General features: G+C 38.8%; 1 protein-coding gene across 3 annotated transcripts in view; it reads right to left on the bottom strand.

Annotated features, from left to right (window-relative positions):
* UTRN (utrophin) overlaps positions 1 to 23,288 on the bottom strand; it is a 379,666-nt gene that overhangs the window by 262,091 nt on the left and 94,287 nt on the right. For all 3 annotated transcript variants that reach the window (XM_014950829.1, XM_014950828.1, XM_014950830.1), the window contains exons 13-22: positions 22,892 to 22,993; positions 19,675 to 19,782; positions 18,862 to 19,041; positions 17,418 to 17,587; positions 13,971 to 14,094; positions 12,160 to 12,247; positions 9,434 to 9,669; positions 8,988 to 9,168; positions 6,176 to 6,321; positions 3,228 to 3,440 (exon numbers count right to left, since the gene is read on the bottom strand). In XM_014950829.1, the coding sequence (XP_014806315.1) occupies positions 3,228 to 3,440; positions 6,176 to 6,321; positions 8,988 to 9,168; positions 9,434 to 9,669; positions 12,160 to 12,247; positions 13,971 to 14,094; positions 17,418 to 17,587; positions 18,862 to 19,041; positions 19,675 to 19,782; positions 22,892 to 22,993 (1,548 nt within the window). The remainder of the gene's footprint in view (positions 1 to 3,227; positions 3,441 to 6,175; positions 6,322 to 8,987; positions 9,169 to 9,433; positions 9,670 to 12,159; positions 12,248 to 13,970; positions 14,095 to 17,417; positions 17,588 to 18,861; positions 19,042 to 19,674; positions 19,783 to 22,891; positions 22,994 to 23,288) is intronic.

Below are 23,288 nucleotides of genomic sequence, written 5' to 3'. Positions count from 1 at the left end.
CAAACTAATCTTGTGTCTCTGGTATCACATCTCCAGTACTGACACAAGACCATATACCCAGTTCTCCCATATCAATAGCACCTGCAGTGCAAGTTCCATCCTCATCTGTCCAATGCCATCCACAACTATTTTATTCAACTTGCTTCACATTCTCATTTTTATTAATACAGTCCTGAACTACAAAAATCTCTGTATAGATTAGGACCACTCCTTCAAAAGGAAAAATCAGAGAATATAAATAGATGACTGTTCATCCACTGACAGCTTTATTTATTTAGAAAACACAGGAACTGGGTACTTAAAAATCCAGTTCACAAAAAAACACCCTCTCTGTAAACCCCATATTTCTACAGATAGCACTACTACATATTTCTTCCATTTTCAATTATTTAATAATTACTTCTACTGTTTCTTCTGCTTTAATTTCTTTTTCAGTTCCTATACTTCTTGTTAAGGTAACAAGAAAGTTTTAACTTATCACTTGGGACAAAATTTTTCTCAGATCTACAAAACAGCACACAGCTTCAATGCTCTGCTCTCCATAGCTCTTCAAAGCTCCCACAGGCATAAAAATCCACATCTTTCATCAGTTTGCAATTCATATATATGGTGGTACCAACATCACTTTGGATAGCTGTGGAGAACAGTGCACTTCACCTTTGGCTGAAAAAAAACTGAGTAATTGATATAAACTTGATAAAATTGATAAAAACCTGCCATGTTAATACTGCAAAGGTGTACTCTCAGTTAAACATGAGAGAATTTCAGTTTTCAGGAGCCATTCTTCACCCAGTTAAAGCTGTGATTTAGGAAAGTAGGTGCATGTACAGACCACTCAAGAAAAAAAAACACTGCTAAAACTGATAAGTAGGTCTTGCTCAGTGTAGCTACAGATAATCAAGGCAACTGGAAAGGCAAACAAGGCAATCATTGAAGAGCAAGACTAATAGAAAGTTGTTGCACAAAGAACGTTGAGGCAGGCTTACATGCAGAATATTTATTCTGTCGTGCTAAATAACTAAGAGTATAACCAGAAAGAGAGGAAAGGGAAGAGAATGAGACACAGTAGGTCAAAACCAGGAGAAAAATTAGAGGAGGTGGTTGCTGGAAAATAATCACCAAGGGCTTGGCTAAGCCTTAGAAGTTAATTTCTTTTAGGGTCCCGTACTAGGATCACTTTGGGCAGTCAGCTGCTGCTAACCAGCAGCATCAGCTCCTCCAAAGCTCCACATCATCCCACAGGCTGCCGCAAGTAGCTACAGAAGCTATGGATATGGGTTTTTGAAGGCAACAGATTAAAAGCAAAAACTCTTTCAAATATAGATGTACATATTCCTGAACATGTTTTTTAAGGGGGAGTGGGGCAGGGGCAGCTTTTATCTTTATGCTTCGGGTAATACAACCTAACAGTATTACACAAAAGTGTTACATAGAAGAAATACACATTTTTCCCCTGAAAACCTGCAATTCCTCCTCCTATTTATAGGATGGGTTTTGGCTTCCATTTACAAGTTCATTAGCCTAGAGTCGACTACCATAACCATGTTATTCATACACACACACCACACACACAGAGCTAGGAGCAGGTGAAGTCCTGAAGTGAATAATTAGTGAATAACACGTTATGAACAAGTTTTTCCCTCCAGGCTTTTTCCCCAACTAAAACTTCTCATGGAAGCACAGGTGTGCACTCTGCTCTTAACTTAGTTACAATCTGTTACTCTTTCTATGACTACTCCTACTATAACTTCTTATGAGTAATCATTAAAGACCCTGTCTGGCTTAAAATATACAAATAAAAACCCCCCACAGTTAGTTTGAAGTTTGAATTCACTATCAAATAAAAGAACAGTTTTCTGCTTCAGAGGGAGGGGAGAGCAAGATGGAAAGAAACTTTTGGGGAAAATTGATGGCATGTTCTGAAGCGGGTGCATGCAGCAATTTGCTTATGTTGATAAATTGCATGATACACAGTCTGTTAAAAGGAAACAATTTTTTAAAATTCCACACATTAAAATATGTTTAATGCATGTGAAAATATAGATTTCTGTTAGCTAATGCACAAGTGCCTTCATACCAAAAGACAGGAATCTCTCAAAGCACCTTCTTGCTTTTTGAAGTTTAAAATATAATATGAAAATGAAAATAATATGAGACTTACTTAAAGTATAGTTAAACATTACTCTAGGGAAAAAAAGGCACTATATTTGGGCTTTTCTACTGCTCCGATCAGCTTATACTTTCAAGCTGATACTGAAGAATGGTTACTACCTATTTAACTTTTAGGTCACAATAATATTGCATGGACTAAATCATTATATATTCATTTTTTATTATTTTTTTCCTCTCCTCAGAGGAATATAAATAGTCTAGAGAAGGAACTTAAAGTAAACACAAAGAAACCCACCTAACGAGTAAATACCACGTCAACCTTTTCTAAATTACTTAAACACTTATCTCTCCCTTCTTTATCAATGGGTTAAATATCTAAATACCCTTTAAATACCCTTGCTTTTAGTCCCTTTGATTTCAAAGCATTTAAAACATTTAAAATGCATGATTTTCTGTCATGCAAGATTTCATCTGTGTATATGTATACATATAGATAGATAAAAAAAAATGTAAGAGTGCTGATAATCTTAATTCTTTAACTCTCTTTCCTGACACTTCAGAGGCCATCTTTTGGAACTGGAAAACTCACTATACCTGAGCATTTTCTTTACTTCCTCTTTTAACAGGCTGTAATACTTCTTTATGACTATTGATGGAAGTGCCATGTAAAGGAGCAAGTTGTCTGTATAGCAGGTATGGAATTTCAATTTTAGATGTCAAATTAGTAAGGCACTGGGTGTATGACACCAACTGCAAGAGAGGGCACTCAGCCCCGGGTGAGATCAAGCCTTCAACAGCACAGCTGACATACCCTTCGCTTTGGCATAACCTTTGATTCTGGTATTGAAAGAAGAAGAACAATGCCAATTTTAAATGAAAAGTATTATTCTATTAGAATAATTACATTAGAAGATAAAATAACTTCCTGGAATGTTAGGAGTCCTCTGCTACCCTGCTACAAATACACTACATATGCTTCCAGCCCCTGCCAGACTAGCGGCCCATCAACATTTCCCTTCTCAATCAGTATCACCTGGACTCCTGCAGGAACACAGAGAAATAAAGGGCTTTAAAACAACCGAGTTATGTAACAGAAAAAAACCCTTTCATTTTACCTCAAATATTCTCAACTTGGATGTAATTTCCTCCAGCATTTTAACATCTTTGGAAATCTTGAGCTTTAACTTGTCCCAGTGTCCCTGCACATGCTTGAACTCTTGTGTGTAGACCTTCTTTATATCAGGAGAAGCATGTTTCCCCAAAGCCTTTGTTTCTTCAGCAAGTTTATCTACCCTGGGCTTCTGGGCTTCCAATGTCTCACAAACTGCCTACAAGGAGGGAAAAAAAAAGTGGGCTTCTGGGCTTCCAATGTCTCACAAACCGCCTACAAGGAGGAAAAAAAAGACAAAAAAAGTCTGCTTCAAGCATTGGACATACAACAGGTACACACTTATATACAAGTGCAAACATGTCAAAGGTTTTGCTGAGCAGAGCACAGATTCGGTGAAGAGTGATATCCCAGCTACTGCAGCAGAGATGTCCAAATAGCCTTTTAGGCAGAAAAACCTTCAGCTGCTCTAATGATGCAGTAGCAGAGATTAAAAAATGGGCTGTAAAGCTTGGCCACGCTGCTAATCACACCCAGCCACCTACGCCTCTCCTGTGCTGTACTGGGACTCATGTTAGCAAACCAATGGTTGCACCACACTGCAGTCAAAATAGAAACTGCAATGGAGACACACCAGGACCTCAGTTTTTTTCTGTGGAAACAGATATTTACTTATTAAATAAAACAAACAATAAAGCCCACATAAACAGACTGAGTGAGTCCTTCCGAGTTTTGTAAGGTACAATTATTATAAGGTCTGAGCTGCAATGAAAGCTCTGCATACTTGAGTTTTGAAAGCTGCTCTTCCAGCTGGAATACAGGGAGGATACACTCTGAACATATTTAGTATGGCATTGCTGATACAAAGAGTCACTTGAGCTGAAATAGCTAATTTTTTCCTAATATTAAGGAAAGATAACAGCCGAAGGTATAAGCCAAGGCATGAAAAATGCTGCCACTTAATTAAACTGGTCATTTTGGTTATCCTGCTTAAAATTTTGCTTAAGAGAGAAATTTGGAATGAATACATGAAACCATTACTGACTTCATGAATTTAACCTTAATAAGGTTAAGGTATATACATTCAATGGCATATGGGGGATGCGTGAGCATATGTTTTGCTATGTTTTACTGAGGAAAAATCTTCTTTTTGATATGTTTATGTTCTGAATTTTACTTTTTATGTACAGGAAAGAAACAGGATGAAGTGTACCATTTCATCTAAAAAGATAGGCCATGAGATAGCAATAAAACTGGGAAGATGGATGGTTATTTCTGCAAACAAGAGTGTTCTGTGCAGGGGACCACAGACTGAGTCAATCCCCAGCTTGGGTCTATGCCTGCAGCACTTATCAGTGCCTGCTACAGTGCAGGAGGAGCAGCTGGGCGATCTCAGGTCCACAAGCAGCTCATCATCTGCAATTTGTTTCCATCTCCCATCACACTCTTTAAAGCTCCCACACTGGCATGATATGTCCCTTCAGGTAATTAGTGTCTGAAGAAAAGAGGGAGGAGGGATTCAGGCAGAAGTAGGAAAAGACAAGCCTCCAAAGGATAAATGCCACCGCAATTTAGTTAGCATATGGACCTGAAAATCTCTGCCAACTTTAAACAAGACAGAATCAACATTAAAAGAGAAATCCAAAGAACTCAGAACTTTTTTTTAATCTGCTGATTTAAAAAAAGCCGAAGCACTAACACTCCCATTTATTGGGCTTTTAAAAATACCTATTCGATCACTCTCTGCTGAATAGAGAAGTATATAGAGACAGACACAGCCTCTCCCCACCCAGCCACTGGAGTTCAAAAGCTTCTCCAGAGTCACCTGCAGCCCTTTTATGCTACCACACAAGGAAAAAACATGTTTCTGAATTAAACATGATTCTAGAAAAGCAGTAGAGGACAGCAGAGAGGGCAGGGAGATACTTGTCTATGTTTTTTTAAAGAAAACACAAAACAAAACAAAAACCACGCCACTGCAGATGCATGATTCTCTCCCATCACTCCAGCCCTGCCCCAGTTACTGCTATTTACAAAACAAGTGTCATCCATAGATTTTCCCCTACTTTATAGGCTCAAAATAGGAAACAAAATACCGTTTCTAGAATTTGTGCACCAATTGTTTTTATGGCTCACAAGCACTGTTTCCCTTTGAAAGGCAATCTGGTGGCCAAAGGAGTACAGCCACCCTCTCGTAACAGCAGGAGGATGAAATGGGATGGATTTGTTAGCCAGCTGAAAACCTGAGAGGCACTCTGTGCCTGGGTAGGCTATGCCCCGTGCTTGGAGGAGAGGACTAAAGTCTGTGTCCCATGGCCTCACCAGGAGGACTGAGGCAGGGTCAGGGAGCCCGTGTGGCCGCAGGGGAGGGAGATGGCCTCCCCAGGACAGCAAGCCCCAGCAGGCTGGGCACGGGCATGGCTGCCAGGCAACTGCAGTGCAGCTCAGGCAGGGAGAGCCGAAAGGCAGCTCCCAGGAGAGAAAGCTTCTGGCTTTCCTCAGCATGGTGCTCAGCAGCAAAGGAGCAGATCTTGGATCAGGTCACCAACCTGATCCAACCCCCCACGAGGGGGATGGATGCTCTCAGGACCCTTCTGAGGCTCTTCAGCACAAGAGAGACAAAGTCACACTGAAGAGAGCCTGGGGAGGCCATCAAGGTGGTCTGAGGCACTACAGCACTTGAGAGGAGCTCCCTCAGAGCCTCCTCTTCCAAGTAGCCCCAGCTGTCTGGGCTTCATCTCCTGGCAAAAGCAGCAAGAGAAGTTGTGAAGCCTGCAGGCTCGGAGACACCCATCAGGTCCCTGAGGTGACCCAAAGCAACCCTTCCACACGCTGCTCCCCGGTCAGCTCCCCTCCAAGTCATCTTTTAGAGAAAATGAAAACAAGGCAGGAGAGCAGGGGATGACAGCAGCTGAATAAGCAACTTCCTCACATCAGTGTGAAGGTAAGAGTCACCTTTGCCTGCTGCAGGGCCTTCTCCACCTTACTGGGGTCGCTCAGCCCGCTGGCGATGGACTGCTGCTTGGACTCCAGCTCGCCCAGCGTGCCCTTCAGCCGCTGCAGGGAGTCCACGTAGTCCTGGCTCGGCTGGCTTTCTGTCTCTGGAGTCGTTAAAAAGAGTAATGGAACAAAACACAAAGTGAGGAAGTAGACACAAACGCCAAATTATAAGAGACACGAACTTAATCAAAGTGATCAGAATCATCTAGAAACAAGGAATAAAGTGAGATATACTTGTACACTGAATCCTGCTGAGACCTTCCAAGAGATAAAAAGAACTCTTCTGCTGATGGCAAAGCTTCTTTCTTTAAAAAATATTAATTACATATAATACATAAATACTATACAGAATATAATAATAAATATAGAATGACACCCACCCACCCCCCAAAGGAAAAAAATTTAAAAACTCAATCCCATTTTTAGAATTTTCTTATACACCTAAACCTCTCTACGCAGGGTGGTAGAATCAATAGTACTTGGACTTTTGCACGCCTTAATCCCCACAATTTACTTTAAAAAGATTTAGACATATCTATTCTTTATGTACAAACACACACAGATATCTACTATATATAAAATATAAAGTTTAGTATATAAAATAGCCATTCATTATATATAAAGTTAAATATACACACTACATATTTCAACTACATAAGCTAGTGTTTTTACATATAAACACACATACATAAATATGTATGAGTGTAGAAGTAGGGTTTGGGGTTTTTTTTCTTTTTTACATATATACACATACACCAAAAAAAAAAAAAAAAAAAGCAGCTTTTAGACTTTTGCCAGAACAGACACACTATCTGTGAAGACTGAAAAGAGAATTAAAGTTTGGATAGAGCAATCTTTGACTGCATCTCAGATTTTCCTTGAGCCAGCCCTCTGTGGAATCCCTGGCAGGAGGCAGCATCTCACACTGGCATTTCAGAAAGAAAACATCAGATTTAGAAAACTGCAGCGAACAGGATTTTGGCTGTAAGACCTATACTGTGGTATGCACATTCTCTGGCCTTGGATTCCTAAGCAATTTTGTTACTGCCACAAGTGAAAATTAATCTAAGCCTTGTTCTGACTCACCAGGTAGCTTTTCAGCAGCCTACTGTCAGAACTGTCACATCATTTATAACTAAGAAATGAGTCAACATTTCTATCTAGCTTCCTCTTCTCAAAAATCCAGGATCAATTTATAGGAAAAAAAATAAAAAAAATAATAATAAAAAAAAAATCAGTAAAAAGCAAATAGGGACACTGTCACTAAACTATACCAAATCCGGAAGGAGAAGGAAATAGTTAAAATAGCCTCCCATTGACAAAAAAAAAAAATTAAGTCACAATTCCTATTAAAAAATGCCCATACAGATGGGACAGAGTGGTACTCCATGAGGGAATTTTCAGAGGCTCAAAGAGACATGAAAGGAGCTGGACTTCTGTCAGTCAAAGCCTGCCAAGTTCACAAATGCTCAAGTGCCACCACCAGTTGTTGCACCCAGTTATACGGCTCTGGTAGTTCTTTTACCTTACAATAATTCAAACTATGCTGTAAAGAAACAACTGAAACCCTGAATTGACATTTCCCTCTGTTATTTAGCAGTACACAATCTGCAGAGAAATTGTAATTCAAAAAAATACACAAATATAAATTTAACATATTATGCTATGTAAAGTATTTTTACCAAGTAATAACTGGTTCAAATATGCTAATAATGCCTGGAGTAATGTGTGGTATGAAAAAACAAGTAGTACTTTTGTCATATCGTGTAGTAATTACCAAAATACACAATACCAATAAAATTATTCAAAAGCACATGAACTCAGAACAGTCATAAAATAATCGTTCCTCACAGTGAGAGTGAAAGCATACCCTGGAACTTGAGTGTGGCAGGCAAATACATTTTTTCATTCAGTTTTCTGCATGGATATAATCAAAGCATGCAGGCCTTGTGCAACACATTATATAGATGGCCTAACAATTTAGTAATTGAGCCTATTTTTATACACACAGAATAAAGCCATTAATGCTCTTCCATTTCAGGCCCTTAGCAAAACGCTTCCTTGAGTTCTTCAGAAACAAAATGAAAACTAAGGGAAAAAAATCTCCTAATAGGTCTGTGCTCTTGCTATTCAGCTGTAAAATATTAACAGAGCTACATATTTTGTGCACTACATTTAAAACCCTTTAGAAGCCAGCATGACTGGCTTGAATGCCCATAATAAAATTTTTAACGCAACAAAAACCCAAGGAGAAAGTGCCTGAAAAGCAAGCCAGATTCCAAATAACTTCAAAGATGAAATTTCCAAAAGGAATTATGTATGACTAATGTGCTCAAAAAAGCTATGAAAAGGAATAAATTTCCCATGCACAGTTCAATTTTGCAAGGTTCTCTTGATCTTCCATTTTTCATTTCTAATACTACTATTTATATTCATAACTGCCAGAGACACTCAGCTTTTCAAACTATATTATCCACCTTAAATATGTTTTGCTAATTCCTTAAATGTAATTTCAGGAATGTTGCATCCTTGCATAATGGCTTTTAACACCATGGAACAATGTATTTTTGTAGTATGCACAGAAGAGGTCATACAAACATTCTTTCAGGTGAATAAAAAGATTTTGTCAGCCTGACCCAAAGCCTCCCAGAATCAGTAGGAAAACTCTGCCAGAATTCAGTTAGTTTTCAATCGGCTCACAACAACAAGAAAATCAGAACACAAGTATCAGAAGGGCTTATGTTAGGCAAAATATGTTTATATTTACCTTTCTTCAGCAGCTGGTGACGTTCCTCTAGTTTCTGACAAGTCAACTTGAAGTGATAGAGAAAACTGTTCAAGCTCTCCTGAATGAAGTTTGGAGGTGTGGGCTGAGAGGTGAGTGCCTTGCAGGTGGCTTTCAGGTGTTCCAACCGTGGACTCAGACTTATAAGATATGTTAGTTCCTGCTGTGAATGATTAAAAACAAAACCAATCTCACACTTGCCTTGTTAACAATATAGATTTTAGTAAGCTACTGCAGCACAGCTCCTCCACATTACTGGGGCAACAACATTACTCCTGTGACACGGGTACCAAAATCTTCCAGTCAAATCAGATTCCCGGGATGCCTCAGAAATTTTGAGTTACCTTACTGACTAGGCTAAGCTCCTCTGGGGTATTTTGTACTCCTAACAGCTTCCGACCAAAATTAAAATGTTTTGCCAGACTTACCTGACATAAGTCTTTCAGGACTGCTGAGGGCTGGGATGCTGAAGAAGCGTCATTTTTCAGCCAGGCATCCTTCTCAATTACAATCTTCTCAAGCTCACTCATTTCTTTAAAATAAGCATTTATATCTTCCTGGTACTTTATCTTTCTGGCCACTTCTTCCAGGTGCTGAACGACATCTTTCCACTCTGTCAATATTTTCTCCATCACAGTTTTTATATCCATTGTAGAAAGTCCCTCTAAAAAGATTATAGAAATTGTTATATTAATTGCAACACATTTTGATTAATGGGCATTTAACCTTTCTTCTTTACAGATACAGGTGTACATTTGCATTAATATGCAAAAGGCTTTGATTCCAAGCCCGCTATCCATAAACCTATACTTCTTGCTAACAGTGTCTCAGCTTTTTATTTCCACATTAATAGTAAAATGAAGACTTAGATACTCCACTTCCATTCTTTCCGTTTGATATTTGTAACAATGAGATGACTCCCAACCATCACGACTCTCTTTACCATCGTGATTTGTGGATAGTAGATTTAAATAATTAAGATTTAAGTTGGCTTTCAGTGAATTTATTTTTGTTAGATGATTCTAGACTCCACAAAGAAAGAGGGAAACAGCAAGTTGGAAGGCAGGAATAAATTAATTGAAAACATAGATGGAAATCCTGTCAGCCTGGGAGAGAGAGGGAGCAATGGCTAACAATGTCACATTGCACGCAGACACGGTTAATAACTAGGTAATATGAATAGCTACAAAAGCATCATGACAAAACACGAGGTTATTTCTTGCAGAGACTACATGAAGCACTTGCTATGCCATCTTTTTGACAAATCAAGGCATTACTTGAGGATGCAGCAGCAGAAGCGAACAGACCTCCCGCCCATTCATTGATTGTTCTTTTATTTCCTCAAGCCCCAGAAGTAACTGACAATTTTGCTCTGTATGGAGAAGTTTGAGTGCAATGTGCATTCAACGGTACATCCTTGTCACTGGAAGTTTCTGATGCAGATTCTCTTTTGGGGTATACCACCTTTATATAAGACATATTTGGGTCATTTGACCTCAGCAGTGCTGTCATGTAGACTGGAGCACAGGGAGGAGAGGCATGTGGAGGGGACTGTTTGCTGAACTTCTTTAGCAAAAGTGGAGCCCAGTGCTCCAGTCAGCTCAGGCAGCTGGCACACTGCAAGGGCACGTGAAGGCTCCACAGATCCTCCCAGTGCTGGACACTTGGGCCATACACTGGGCACATCTATGACCAGGAGCAGAGCCCCTGCAAACAGCCATGTAAGAGGAGCACGCACGCAGCCACCAGTCATTGCCACTGCAGCACTGCTCCAGGACACAAATGGATGTATAGACATACGTGCCAGTGCTGTGCATTATTCCAAACCAAGCTGGGCCTGGTTTTGGAAAGAAGGGCTATCATTCTGCGCTGGACAAAATACACTAGCAGACCTTAACTGAGCCAGGGGCTGCAGATCGGTTATTTTCTATAGTTTGGTTATATTCTTCCAATTTTAAAACTGCAAGCAACTAAGAAGCAATTTCTGTATCTTATATTTTGCCGATACAAAGCAGTTTTTGAACTATTCGTTTCTCATTATGATGAACAGATACTGGTTTGATAGCCATTATTTCTCACAACTAGAGGGGTTTATAAGAGAGAGAGGAATGATATCTGTCCAGGTTTGAAGACAAGGAATAGCTACAAATTTATACAATCCAAACTCCAGGTCAAATCAGTGGCTTCCAGCCACCAGCTTCAGGACAATGGCACCCACTGTAAAAAGCTTCAGCTGCAGTAGGCAAGGAGGAGAGGACTGGAGATGCTTAGCAGATTGGGGCATGCAGGCAAAGGGGATGGCTGGGAAAAAAAATGTGACTGTTGGGAAATCCAGTGAAAATCAGCATTTTCCAAAAGATACGCTGGTCAGTATGTAGGACAATGCCACCATCCTTTGACCTGTCTGAATGCTACTGGTTAAAGCCCCTTCACCAGAAGGCAAGTGCACAGCAGATCTAAAAGACTGTTTCTGGATGATACGAACAGCTCTTTTATGGAGAAAGTCACATTTCACTGATGGAGTTTTGTCATATTATGAAACAAGATTTTGGCAAGGTTTAAAGATTCAAGTTTCACTGATGTTAATTATAAGTTTCCAGGGATAAGTGTTTTAATTGACAATCAATCATTTTCTGAAGCACGTAGGCTTTTCTCTTGCATTTGAACCATGAATTGTGACTGTAATCATCAAAACATACTGACAGTCTTTATAGAAATAGAGAAAACTACAAATAGAGACATACACACATTTATAAAGCCTAAATTTGGTTTCAAAATTTCCACTTCAAGGTAGTTATATTCTAAAATTTTATACTTAAAATCTCCACATAATTTAAAATGAAACCAACTCCTTCCTCCAAAAGCATGTTACTGCCATTCTAAGAAATTATTTCTATTTCCATAAAAATAACCCTTTAAAAGTTTGCAAATGAACACACACATTAAAGAATATTAATACTGGTTTTCTATAAGCCTTAATAGAAACAACATAACTAGCAACAGTAAGAGTGACCAGTGTCTCCGAAGGAAAGAAAATGGAGGAAGAGAGAAGGAATATATTGCAATGCTTAACTGGAGGCAGCCTATTTCAATATTATTTCCCAGCAACTCATCTGATTAAATCACAAAACAGAAAAACCTTTCAGTCGCTTACCCTTTCCCATTTGATCCAAAAGAATATGTCCACTTCGCTTCAGTTCATCTAACTTCTGACTTTTTTCAACCCTTTCTTTTTCAATCACCTACAAAGTGAACCCAAAAGTCATTAAGTTTCAGAGACGGTAATTTTTCTTGACTCCCACCTCCCCACTTCCCTGCCAGTAACACGTATTTTCCCACTACTACCCAAAACACATTCCGGTTTTCTTGCATATAACAGCTTCTAAGACACACATTGACTCTATTTGTTCAGAAAACAAATGCAAAAAGAGTTAGCTCTCATGAGCGCCAGGCATGCAAGAGACTAGTCCAACACCACCAGGAATAAAAACTTGTTAAAAGGCTTGACAATCCTGCTCTGTGAAATCAGATATTGTGACACCAGCTAAAAGAAGTCATTTGTGATCAAAAATTGTAATTATTTAATATGAGCCAGTGAAAAAAAAAGAATTTTTTTAAATAGTCTCTTTGCCTCTACAGTCTCTACTGAGATATTCAGCAGAAAGGAACAACGCCCTATTCCCTAGAAGCCCAGCTAGCAACAACTATAGCCCACTAGTAACCCACTCTCATAAACTCTAGTACTTCACTATCCTTCATAAAGAAACGGTGAGGGAAATTCTATTTGACCACCAAGATTTTTAGAGGAACGGGTTCCTTCCTAGAGTCATACAGATTGATGAATGCTCCTGTCTTGAGCCAAGAGGCAAAATACATCCACAGAGGAAAGATGAGTTTCTTGGCCATAAGGCCACAACTTCAGTATCTTCTGAGATTACAACAAAGTATCTCCAAATTAAAATCTTTTGGAAACTAATGCCCAAGGTCACTACTCAGGTTTAGACTTGCTACAGTAAATTCAGAAGCAGCATGCATCTATTTGCACAGTTTCGAAGAAGAAACACCGTCCTACCCACTTAGAGCCCATCAATAATTCAAAACCAGTGCTGTTCGTGGGAACCTGGTGATTGTCTTGGAGCCTATTTTATAAAGGGCTACAAATATTCATAAAGTTCTATAAATAAACTGTTGGGACGGTTGTCTTGGTTTTTATTTCCAACCGTACTGCCATTCCAAACATTCCTACTGGCACCATTTTGCACTACAGCATTGAGAAGGAGTCTCCTTACAGATATTTTTAAGTATTGTCTTTGATTTCCAAAGAATCAAATTTAGCAGGTCCTCCTAAAGCTCCAGAAATCAAAGCATGCTCAAGGATCAAAAATGGCAAGAATACATTCCCAAAACAGAGGGAAGATAAAATTGTTATTTCACGGCTCCCACAGGATCCTGTAAAATTATGTATTCTTACAGGTCAGTAATATCATACTATCAGGTTTTCTCCAAAATTAATAGAGCAAACAATGGACCACTTTGGACCCTGAGTGGTACAGAGTGTGCAGTGTCACAGCAAGATTCAAGGGGTCTCTGAGCAGCCCACTGGCTCATCTCTACCAGAATTATAAAAGTGATGTCAATCAAGACCGTCTCCAACTGCAAAACCTGAAGCCAAAATATACCGCTTAGCGGCAAAGATACTAATCCTGAAGACAGACATCTATCAGAACTCTAAAGGAGACATCAGTAATACACGTTTGTAAAATTTCCTGTGGATTGTGCAGCCCAACACAGCAGAAGTTTGTGTCCAGCTGGTCAGAGATTCCCACGTACATCCAGTTCTGAAACTATTTAACTAAAGGACTTAATCCCCATGAAGCATGTGGATCAGCCCACACCTCCAGCTGACAGCCAGCCTAGAGACAAAATATACTATTCACTGGAAGGCTCTTTGTCTCCCCATTTTACCTTCAACTTGTCTTTCATGTTTGAAGTCTCTCTCATCTTCTTGTACTCCTTGATGTCTGTGGCCTGAATGGCAGATTTTGATTTTGAAATCCAGTTCAAAAGCTCAGTACTTTCAGCATCAAACCTAGTTTAAAAGGTCAGACAATTTTTTTTTGTCATTTTTCCTTATTCAGTCACTCTATCTTAAAAATCAGAAGTCTTAAAGTTTAGCACATTACTCATTCCCAAAACAGTAAGACTACACACAAGATCCATGTTTTTCATATTACTACTCACAGGTGGTCGGGCAGAGACAGGCTTTCAAAAACCTGACACAGTAAAAATTTTGCCTACGATATTAGCCCTTGGGAGTAAATTACGAATGCACGGTGCAATTTATTTCTTAATATTTTTACAGATATCTTCATGCAAACTATTTGTGTTTCTTTAAATATGTCACAAAAGATCTCTCAATGCTGAGTATTTTAAAAGTAATAACTAAACCTCAGGAATAAAACAAATAAGTATTACAGTTCTAGATTTTGTAAAAGTCTACAACAGTATTTAGTCTGAAGAAAAACCTAGCAGCTTAAGAACTTATGGCAGTGACACCAGACAAATGTTCTTGAATGTCTGAAGAAAAACCTAGCAGCTTAAGAACTCATGGCAGTGACACTGCACAAACATTTTGAACACTTGGCTGACTAAAGATTAGCTTATAGCTTAATATTTTTGGACACAGCTATACTAACATAACTTTCTTATGCCTAAAAGCATACCCACCCCCACCAAAAAAAAAAAAAAATCAAACAATAAAAACACCAACTCCCAAATTAACCACATACTTGGCTGACTAAAGATTAGCTTATAGCTTAATATTTTTGGACATGGTTATACTAACATAACTTTCTTATGCCTAAAAGCTATAACCTACCACCACCAAAAAAAAAAATCAAACAAACAATAAAAACGTCAACTCCCAAATTAACCAGTACTGTAGAGAACTTGACAGAAGGACAGACATACTATGCAGACCACAATTCAGGCCATATTAAAATTCTACTACTTAGCACAGTGTAAATCCTAACATGGAATAACAGCCTACCAACAAATGCAGAAGTCACTGTTAGTGACTCAAAGTTCTGCTGGGAAAACCCATGTTACTGGCCATTTGTTGGTTTCAAGTAAGTAACTGGGATCAGGCAAAAGCATCAGAAAGTTTAACCTATTTTATCTGACTGTCCTCAATACAGTTTGAACTCTAGGAAAAAAGATAATTTCTACAACTCATGAGACACAGAGAGAGAAGGAACCGATCAGCTGCTGTGCCCTAATACAGTTTGAACTCTAGGAAAAAAGATAACAGATCAAATTGCTTTTGCTTTCAAAGTTTAAAATAATTTCTACAACTCATGAGACAGAGAGAGAGAAGGAACCGATGAGCTGCTGACTACATTAGTGCCCCGGGACACCCACATGCACATTTCACTCCCACCAAGGCTTGTAGGATCTGACCAGGGTCCTCAAGAGGGTTTGTGAAGGTTCCTCACCCTTTCAGACCTCCATTCCTCCTCCAGAAAAATGAGAAGAACAACTCTTCTTCACTGTGTGAACACACATCACCTAGCACAGCAACGCATTGCCCTTGATTCAGCCCTCTATCCTCTCCCTAAATGACCTGCCAAAGGTTTAAACTAGTGACACCTCAAAGAATGCAAGCACAAAAAGCAAAATTATGAGTATACAGAATTTACTTTCTTAATTTATCTTGAAACAATTCTTTTAATTTTAGGTATATTTAATAAAGACACTGCAATACAGACCTGGGACACCCACATGCACATTTCACTCCCACCAAGGCTTGGAGAATCTGACCAGGGTCTCAAGAGGGTTTGTGAAGGTTCCTCACCCTTTCAGACCTCCATTCCTCCTCCAGAAAAATGAGAAGAACAACTCTTCTTCACTGTGTGAACACACATCACCTAGCACAGCAACGCATTGCCCTTGATTCAGCCCTTTATCCTCTCCCTAAATGACCTGCCAAAGGTTTAAACTAGTGACACCTCAAAGAATGCAAGCACAAAAAGCAAAATTCTGAGTATACAGAATTTACTTTCTTAATTTATGTTGAAACAATTATTTTAATTTTAGGTATATTTAATAAAGGCACTGCAACACAGGTTATTAAATACTGTTTAGCCTGGAGAAGAGAAGGATGGAAATACTGTTTAGCCTGGAGAAGAGAAGGATCAGGGTAGACCTCATAGCAGCCTTCCAGTACCTAAAGGGGGCTTACAGGAAAGATGAGGAGGGACTTTTTATCAGGGAGTGTAGTGACAGAATGAGGAATAACAGTTTCAACTGAAAGAATTTATCAGGGAGTGTAGTGACAGGATGAGGAATAACGGTTTCAACTGAAAGAGTCCCTAAATGACCTGCCAAAGGTTTAAACTAGTGACACCTCAAAGAATGCAAGCACAAAAAGCAAAATTATGAGTATACAGAATTTACTTTCTTAATTTATCTTGAAACAATTCTTTTAATTTTAGGTATATTTAATAAAGACACTGCAATACAGACTATTAAATACTGTTTAGCCTGGAGAAGAGAAGGATCAGGGTAGACCTCATAGCAGCCTTCCAGTACCTAAAGGGGGCTTACAGGAAAGATGAGGAGGGACTTTTTATCAGGGAGTGTAGTGACAGAATGAGGAATAACAGTTTCAACTGAAAGAATGTAGATTTAGATTAGACATGAGGAACAATTTCTTTACTGTGAGGGTGGTGAGGCACTGGAACAGGTTGCCCAGGGAACCCATGGATGTCTCATCCCTGGAAATGCTCAAGGCCAGGCTGGACGGGACTTTGAGCAACCTGCTCTAATGGGAGGTGTCCCTGCCCATGGCAGGGGGGTTGGAACTAGATGGTGTTTAAGGACCCTTCCTACCCAAACCATTATAAGATTCCATACATGCAAATCAGTCAGCCACTCCAGATACACTTGCAAAAGGAAACATCACTGTAATATTATTCCTATTACTAAGTATCAGGTACATGGAATAGGTCTCAGCCTTTTTTGTGCAGTTTCTCCTATTTCTCCCATATATTTTACAGAGATTAGGAATAAATAAATCAAAATATTTGGCGCTTTCACAACATCTTTTCACCAAAGATAAGATGATGTTTTTCCAAAAGAAATCTAATTAATTCTATCTTTCAGCAAAGGAACTGAGGTACAAAGGATTGAAAACCCACTTTTTTGAGAAACAACACCCCTGTTTCCCTTTGAAATTAATGGAAACTGCAGGCTTTCTGTTGCTCTGAAAACAAGACTGTACAAATCCAGCCTCACAACAGCAGTTTAGGTATTCCTAACCCGCATAAAAGAAAAATTAAAAGCTAAGACCAAAAGACATGAGTCTCTGTAGTATCTAGTGAGCAAGGGAAAACGTCAGTGACAGATACTTACTTTTTCTTTGCTTCACTGTCCCCTGGAATTTGCCTTTTCTTTGGGGGTGGCGGTGGGGGTAACTCCTGTCTGGATTGTTTAACCACTACCTGTTCCTTCAATGGCATTGTGTCTGCAGCAGTCTTCTGTGAAACCTGTGACATCCCTATGCTTCCTACAGCTTGAGTTACCTATGCGAAATAATTTAGCAAAAGGGTTAAATGGCATTTCTAACATAAACTGAATTGTGTTTGCTTAGTTCCTTTTATTCATCAGTCATAAAAGCCCATTTTTCACACCTACAAATGACCACACCTAGCCATTGTGTAGCACTTTTATGCCAGATGCAGTCCAGAGAAAAATGTCATTATTCTCATTTTACAGATGAGAACCATACATCCAAATTCTCAGTTCAACTAGAATTTTATGCCAGTCCAAGTGAATTAAATTAACAAAAGAAGCATTATATCTATTTTCTTTCATAATGGCTTGGTTCACAGAAAAAAAATCAAGGTCCTTTGGGTTTATAACTCATAAAGCTAAGCCTAGATAACAAAGAGCTGTGGATTTGACCTAAAAACTCACTCAAGTCAATGGAAAGCTTCCACACTCTTTAACAGGTTACAAAGTCCCATGGGAATCAACCTGGAAGTTCTAAGTATAAGCCTGATATTTAGTAGGAGTGAAAAGAAGATGACAGAATTTGGCACTCTCCAGTGCTTTGACTTAAACACAAGAACAAATGAAAGCCACGTGGCTGAAATGGACCCTTACTCAGACTCCACAACTCATTCACTATACACTAAATGAATTGTGAATCAGTGCCTTCATCATAATAACATTTTAATATCACCAAAAAAGGGACATATGAGTCATAAAACTGTCAAACAAAATTCCCACAGAAGCTAACGGGAGTTCTGTCTAAATAAAAACATTATCAAGCACTCAAAATACTAAAATAAACATATAACAATCCAGCTTGGCTATCATGGCTACATATCAAACAAACAACTACTCTATTTTCAACAGATGAGAAATCATACTCACAGAGCATAAATGCTTGTATGACTCCCAATTATTTATCTATTATGGGGTTTGGGGTTTGTCTTTTTTTTCTTTTAGTAACAGATTTAATCCAGTCCCAGCACTCTTATAGTGTTTAAAGGCATTTGCATTGATTGATAATACATGGCAAGCCTGCTTTACTCATCAGAAAAATGAAGCTTAATCTGTGTGAGAAAGGAGCAATAGTACTAGTCAGGTTAACAACTTGGGGTTTTGAATACCCAAAAAATGCAGACAGCTTCGTCAGAAGGTAAAGTCAGCCCCACGTGAAAGAGCACTCACCTACCTGCCTAGCCTGACACCAAGAACTCACCTGGGCAATTCTGCTGACAGTATCAATGAGGTTTGCATACATATAGACATCTAAACAGCTAAAAAGTAATAAAGCCTTGTTAAGTACCTGGTTGGAGTAATCCTCTAGCTTCTGAACCAAACCGTCCCACCTCTGAGTTAGTTCTTCTTGATCCTGATCAATTTTACTGGATGCTCTGCCATTCCCAAGGATTTGAGCCACATCCTGACCTAGCTCGTTCAGCTGGTCTAGCGTTTGCCGTTTCATACCCATGTCCTCTTTCAAAATCTGAAGTTAAAAGAAAATATTGCAAGGCAACATTCAATATTCTGCCACCCCTTAACTTTTAATTCTGGGGAGGGGAGAAGGGGGGGAATTGTACTGTCTGAGCCATATGTATCATAGGTTTCAAAATAGTTCTCTTGTGTAACAAAACACTGATAAACTGTCAAAAAGAGCACATCTTTGAAGCAGCTCCTAGAGCAGTCAGCAGTATCTCTTGAGTAACAGCTACAAATTACTAGTTCAGGTACAAGCTGCACCAACAGATTAAAAAAAAAACCAAAAAACCACCAAAGAAAAAAAAAAAAACAACCAAACCCACAAACCCAGTTTGGAACACACAGTTGACTGGTGGCCTGCAATAAACTCCAAACCCTGTCAAAAATCCAGGGTAGCTGTTTCAAAGTCTGGCACACCACCCTGGAATGGCCCTGGAATAAGTTGTACATTTTTTTAAAATTCAAGTGAAAGAATCTGGCAAGGAGAGAATATTGTCCTGGCTTCCAAAGTATCATGTATTTACAGCTCCTACTGGGAGGTAATTTGCCACTCAAAAAAAAAAAAAAAAAAAAAAATGGCATTTTGCCATTCCTTTAGTCTATGAGACTTGAGAGGATAGAGCAGGACAGCGATACTCACTGCTAGTTTTCGAACATTCACACTCAGGTCTGTTTGATCTTTGAAGTTGCTTGTCTGGACCTTACTCAAAGCCTCTTCTTTCTCAGTTAACCAAGCTTTCAATAAGCACTGCAGTTCATAAGAAAAATAGCACAAGAAAACACCAAGTTTGTCAAACAGGTATTGACAATTCCTTCTTTAAGATAATTGCATTCAAAGCACAGTTCTGCAGTCTATATATGCAGGAATTTCAGTTGGCATTAACAAAGCTAGTATATAAAAGGGGAGGAAAAAATATCAGATCAGACAACTAAGCAATGCTTTCCAGCAAAACAATTTCAACAAAACCATTTCTCAATACGTCAGAGCACATACACCGCCACCTCCAAAAGTTATGTGTAGCAACCAGATATCCACCAAGGTTGACATAGGATTTATAAACTATATTAAAATTAAATATTAAAAATAAATATTAAAATTAAATATATCAAAAATGCTATGTATGTTTTCATTAATTCTCCACCATTCTTCCTCTGTGATTTAAAACCAGCCATTACAAACATTTCCTCACAGAAACTACACCACTGATAACTCAGAGCTCTCAGTTCAGGCAGTCATTCAAAGACTCAGGTATTAATTAGTAACCTCCCCATTTACTGTACCTACTTCCAATTACAAAATAACTTCAGCAAACACTGTCTCTAACTGCTGAAAGCTGGAATGGTCTGCTCTGGATAGTACTAACTCTGTGATCTTGAGCTTTTTCTACTTTTTCCTAGGGAAACCTGTCCTGGATCTCACTTTCACTCACACAGCACTCCTACGGGAATTGCAGCAATAACTGGCATCAAGTATCAGGAAGGATTTTATAAATTTTATGTTACGTTGCAACATATTGGTGCTGCTGCACAGCCATCTCCACAGACTGGAATACCCAGCTGTCTGTCAAGCTTAGTTGCATAGCCACTGGCACACTGCTACTCCTCTGTGTTTGAAAAAAAAATAAAAATAAAACGATACGGCAAGGCAGACCTTTTTGTTCTTTGAACACCACGCTTTACAGCAGCTACTAGGCTCCTCGGTCTAGCTGTATATTTTTGGCATTGCCCCAGAACTGACTACAGCAATATTTGGGCCAAAGGGTTAAGGCAGTTTACATTGCCAATGTAAACCAGCACGCAAAGTGTACAGACAGCAAATACGACGGTGGTGGAAATGCCATGAGGCTGTGAGAAACAAAATTACACCACCACATATTCTCTGGAAAAATCACACTGACATCCCTGCCAACATATTTTATGCACAAGAGAAGCTTAAAAACCCTTCAATGTATTCAATTAATTTCTGTTAAATCAGCAGTTAAAGATAACTCTCCCTAGAAAACTGAAACATAATTATCACAGTGCTAAGAAATATCTGGCATTGATTGAGGAATTTGTTTCCTGAGTGGTAAGAATTGTGCTGACTTGGCAATGTGGTTTCCAAAAATTTTCTAGGCAGCCACAAAAAGTCTGATGCATCACTGTTGCTCATCTCTCCATCTGGTTGGGTGAAATGGAAAAATGATAGTACTTAAATGTTTTAGTGACTTTTGTTTTAACAAAGTGTTTGTATTAAAGTTTTAATTAGTTTCAATTTGTAATTTTGGTAAGGCACTTGATAATTTTTGAGGACATAGAACTGTAATTCAAACCTGTCAATAATAAAGGCATTGTTCAGGGGTGAACAATGAATGCAAACATAGGCTGATCTAAACCACCTAAAATAAGCTTTTACTTCCTCACTACTTGCTATCTAACAAGTTTTTTCATTTGCTATCTAATAAAATTTTTCATACTTGCTATCTAACAAGTTTTTTTCGTTTTCACAGCACAACATAATTATATACCAATTCAAAAAAAGCTGAAATCAAAGGAACTTCAACATAAGATGACACTTCTAACATTACTGTAATAGTCCATGAGTGGTCACTTTTCCCCAGGCAAATATAAAAGTGGAAGCGGACAAAAAACACAGTCACATAAGGTCATCAAAACTAAGAACACCTGAATTCCGCACCTTGACATACAGAGTGAGAATTTTTGAGGAATCCTTATTTTTCAACAAGAGACTTACCTTGTCCAAGAGTTGCCACAAAGTGTCAGCACACAACTTTCTGTATGTACGCACACATACGCTTACGCAGTATTTTAAAGGAACAGATATATATATATATAGGTACTTGGCATTGGATAAACCAGAATCTAAACCTTGGGTGCGGAATGCTGACAAGGTCACATGGGCTGCAAATTCAGCTTATCAATATACTGCAAATAGGTATAGGAGGGGTCAGGGAGAAACACATATGCAAGCCCCAAAAATGCAGACAAAACATCCCTGTCAAAGAAATCAGGCTGTAACTGATAGTAACAGCTCTATCAGCACTGTTCTACTTCTTTCAAATGTCTAAACAATCTGGGTGTACAGCAGAGTTTAAACAATAGCTCACAGTGATAAATGCCATCATTTAAGAAAACAAAACAATTTAAGTAAAACCTTCAAAGGAAAAGCCATCAAATATTTTAAGCTGAGATATAAAACAAGCTGGAACACTAGGTATACAAGCCGAACACATATAGTTGTGTTACCACCTTTTTTATGCCGTCAGTTAATTTGTGTTTGAGCACTATATTCAGCCTGTATGTAAAATGTCCGCTATCGAAGCAAGTCAAAACTCACAATGTCATCTTCTTCACAATCCAACTGTCTGGTTAAACTCAGCAAAATGAGACAAGCGGCATGCTTTACTAACCAAAAATTTTGTTATGATTTTGATTAGCTGATTGCAATATTGTGTATATGTATCCATGTTGGAAGCACATATAACTTAATTGGGAAGATTTCTGTGATTAGTAAACCACCAAATACTTATGGATTCATTATCACATTGCTACCACGGATATTCCCACTTCTTGGCCACTTTGAGAACTACCTTAGAAATTATTTTATAAGGAGTCACAAACTTTCCTACTTAAAAACTTTGGAAAATACTTCTCCTGCACTGCACAGCTACTCTACTCCTCAAAAAACACTGGGAACTCAAACTGTAAGACATCTATTTTTTCAAGACTTTTTTCTGAGAGCTGTTAAAACCTACTAATGGGTTTGGGGTGGGTGTTTTTTGTTGGTTGGTTGGTTGTCCCTCCTCCCCGCCCCAGAAAATCAACCAGTCACTCTGGGTAACTGCAGAGCTACTAACCTGCTCTTCCAGCAGTTCCTGCCATAAAAGCTGAATTTCTTGCAGCTTGACCCGTCGTTCCTCAGTCCAACGACAAACTGCCGTCCACCGCTCACCGAGCCTCTACAAAAGCAGGAAATACTCATGAACATACATGAGCCTCAGAAAGAAGCTCAAAAATCAGATAATCAAAAGCATAATTTCTATTTCACAGTAACCTCTTTCTACATTACAGCTACCTCCTTGCCAGTAATCACCATTGTTGTATTGCACAAAGCTGGAAGTTAGAACTTTCAAGAGCATTCACCTACGGCCTTATCTCTGCTCTTGCTTAAGTCAGTGAGCTCTTTGATTGACTTCAAAAGAAGCATGGATTCTGTTTCAACAAATTCTGTTTCACACTGCCTAGACTTCAAGT

This window comes from Calidris pugnax, unplaced genomic scaffold (assembly GCF_001431845.1).
Source record: "Calidris pugnax isolate Ruff unplaced genomic scaffold, ASM143184v1 scaffold24, whole genome shotgun sequence".
Taxonomy (NCBI): Eukaryota; Metazoa; Chordata; class Aves; order Charadriiformes; family Scolopacidae; genus Calidris; species Calidris pugnax.
This window is presented reverse-complemented; position numbering and strand designations above follow the sequence as displayed.